The sequence below is a fragment of the Morone saxatilis genome, unplaced genomic scaffold (assembly GCF_004916995.1).
Source record: "Morone saxatilis isolate NCDOM2014 unplaced genomic scaffold, NCSU_SB_2.0 Contig0, whole genome shotgun sequence".
NCBI classification, from domain to species: Eukaryota; Metazoa; Chordata; class Actinopteri; family Moronidae; genus Morone; species Morone saxatilis.
The window spans coordinates 1,186,396-1,189,477 of record NW_023339650.1 but is presented as its reverse complement, the minus strand read 5'-3'; the positions used below and the strand labels follow the sequence as shown (position 1 = coordinate 1,189,477).

At 39.7% G+C, this 3,082-nt stretch overlaps 1 protein-coding gene across 1 annotated transcript in view; it reads right to left on the bottom strand.

Moving 5' to 3' along the window:
• The window catches only part of reck (reversion-inducing-cysteine-rich protein with kazal motifs), a 25,839-nt gene that overhangs the window by 13,979 nt on the left and 8,778 nt on the right, over window positions 1-3,082 (bottom strand). The window contains 1 exon segment of the mRNA XM_035656134.1: window positions 32-67. Within this exon segment, the coding sequence (XP_035512027.1) occupies window positions 32-67 (36 nt within the window).

The following is a 3,082-nucleotide window of genomic DNA, read 5'->3' as shown; positions in this document are numbered from 1 at the left end:
TCTGGTACATACAGTTTCAGGACTGACAGACTTTAGGGGAGCTGAATGTGCAAACATGACCATACTGCTTCTTCTACATGATTTTGTGATTTTCGTGTAGTCTCAGAATTGAATTGATTATGAATGTAAATCAGTGTCTGGATACTGTGGCCAGTATACTCAGTTGGACTAGTTTTTCCTGTCCCATTATTTTAATTTCTAAGAAAAGTTAATCTAATATATTGGCTAGCTAGCATGTTAGCAGCTAGCTTTCCAGATAAGATAACTAGCCATGTGAGTAGTTGCTAGCCGTGTTTCCATTAAAATGTATCACAAACCCTAACTGAATTTTCAAGTAAATTCGCAAAAATAGGGAATGAATGCTTGTTTCTATCCACTACTGTTATGCAAATATTCAGTGTTGGTTCGGTGAGAGAAGCATTGGCTGGCTAGCATGTTACCGGCTAGCTTTCCAGATACAGGGACTTGTTAGTTCACTAACTGTTCATCACCACTCATATCTGATTCATGTAACAATTTTGCACCCACTGACGGTTGCAGAGACTGTCCACTAATCTCCTCACCTCCACTGATGATAATACTTTAAACAAACTGTAATGCTGCAACTAACTTTGTGCATCTGTCTGCAGATCCCTCCTGTTGCCACCATGCTGCCAAGTTCTCGCCTTGCAAAGAAGCTTGTGACCAGGTATAAACACGCACACACACAAACACACACACACACACACACACACTCACTCACTCATACACACACGCAAGCCCACTCCTCAGCCCATTATGGTTAGCCTATGAATAGAGGTTTTTGAAGGGGAGTGGTAAGTTTTTGTCTCTTGGCTCTTTGAAGTGCAGAATAAAAGTTCTGTCTCACCCTGTTTCAATTGGGAGCAGGTGATGCTCTCTTTCTCTCCCTCTCTTGGTCTCTCTCTCACTCTCTGAAGCCCCCATGTCTTTCTTTATGGCAAAGAGACACAAAGGAGACGTAACAAAAAAAAAAGCTTTTCCCTGCAAGCAACAAACAGGCAGAGAGTTCAAACCTTCCTCCTGCGTTTGAAGTGGGGGGAACGCTGAAGAGGGAGGCTGGACAAATTTTATTGTGCTCTTATTGGTTGACATCACCATTTTGGAAGCCAATGAAAGAAAGAAAACACAGAAAAAGACATGAAAAAATTGAAAAAAGATGAAAATTGACAAAAAAAAATTGGTGGAGAAATGGAAGGGACATCTCAAAAGTGGGAAAAAAAAGGATGAAAGAAAGTGATAAAGATTGAAAAGATGGAGGAGAAAAGACAATGGCTTTAAAACAGCCTTTGTCTTCGTCTTCAGTGTAAATGTTGGGGTGTGTTTCGGTGTACGGGGGTAGGAAATGGGTGTCAGGCACACGCTGTAACCACCAGGACCATTTTAGCTTTAATGGAAGCTGCCTTGTGCCTGGTTACACCCAGAAAATGAGCGGTTCTTCAAAGGCTGCGGTGGTTATATATAGAACCATTATGGCTCAGAGAATCTCTTTTTTATTTTTCAATAGATTAATGAATCAGAATAAAAATCCTAATGTAGTTCCAAGCTCGTTTGATACTGCTGGTCTGGTGCATTCATAAGAGAAATAAAATAAGTAAACTGGAATGTCAGCACCTGGCCAACAAGGTTTGGGTACTGTTTAGGGTTTGACAGTATATACAGATCCCTCAGGGTCAAGGGTTTATCCATCTAGATAGTTTTGGTATGAGTTGCTGAGTAGCAGGGTAGCTTTAGGGCGTGGCTATTTCATGATTGACAAGTCATTCTCAGTGAGTCTGTCCATCTTAACGCACTGAACTCAGATCAAACTGTCAAAATAGGCAGTGCTGATCAAATATGAATCCAGATTCTGTTACTGCGCTTCCCAATTCTCGCCTAAAATCTTTTCAGAAACACGTTAAGCTGTAATACTCGAAGGCTGAGACTGAAAGGAAGATGAAGTTGTATAAGACCATCCTTAGTTGAATGCCCCCCTCTTTGAAACTCATTCCGGCATCAGTTCCAACTTCAAACCGCTCACAGCAAGATCTGTGGCTTATCTTTGTTTTGTACATCGTCATTCCAAATAACTGATTTTCTAGCTGCTCATGTGGGTTTTACTTTTTTGTTCTATTTATATGATTCCTAAATTTCCGCAGTTAACTTGGTGAGTAAAATATTCTAACTGAATGATGGTCGAAACGTTGGAGTCACAGGTTGTAAAAGTGGACTTTATTAGCAATGTATAAGTCCTGTGAAGATCTGTTTGCACATGTGCTACAGTATAGAGAGCGTGTTCTTTAAAGCTTCTTTCTTTCTTTAGAGCCAACAAATCTATAAGTGTGAAGAATTGCAGCTGAACTCCACAGGATTTCACTCTACTGTCTGACATACCTTCATACCTAGAGAAGGAACCTATGATCAGAATCAGCTGTTTTTGACTTTTGCTGTAATAAAAAACCACAGACTCTTAGGCCTTCATGGCAAATGATTGGAAACTGCTGCTGCGCTAGCCGTTTTTTCTTGGGCGTGCACTGCTTGATGAGCCCGGCCCTGGAGAAAGAGCCCATCAGTCTGCCAGCCAGCACTTATTTACCTTTCATACAGAGTGAGAGGGTCTTACAAATGGCCTCGGTTTTCAGAGTTGGTCTTTTGTTGCATCAGAGAGATTTCTTGTTTGATTATTTGCCAACAAATCACTGTCACTCTGTTTGGTGTTGTGTTTTTCCATCACTTCAGCTGGGATGTATGGGCATTTGTAAAAGGAGTTGATCAAGGTCCAAAATTGACAGTGGTTAACAAACAGAACAGAATTCTACAGTTGCAGTTTTCCTTTTTTAAGTAAAAGATAAGTAATACAATAATGTAATGTTTTTGAGTTCAAATATCTTCATTTGGGGCTTAAGTAAATACTGATATATGTGATTGTTTGTGATTAAAGGTCCAGTGTCTAACATTGAAGAGGATCTATTGTCAGAAATGGAATATAATATCCATAGGTATGTTTTCATTAGTCAGGGTGTAAAAGGTATTAAAAGGTAGTAAATGAAATTAGCAAAAATTAAGGCCATTAAAAAGTATTAAA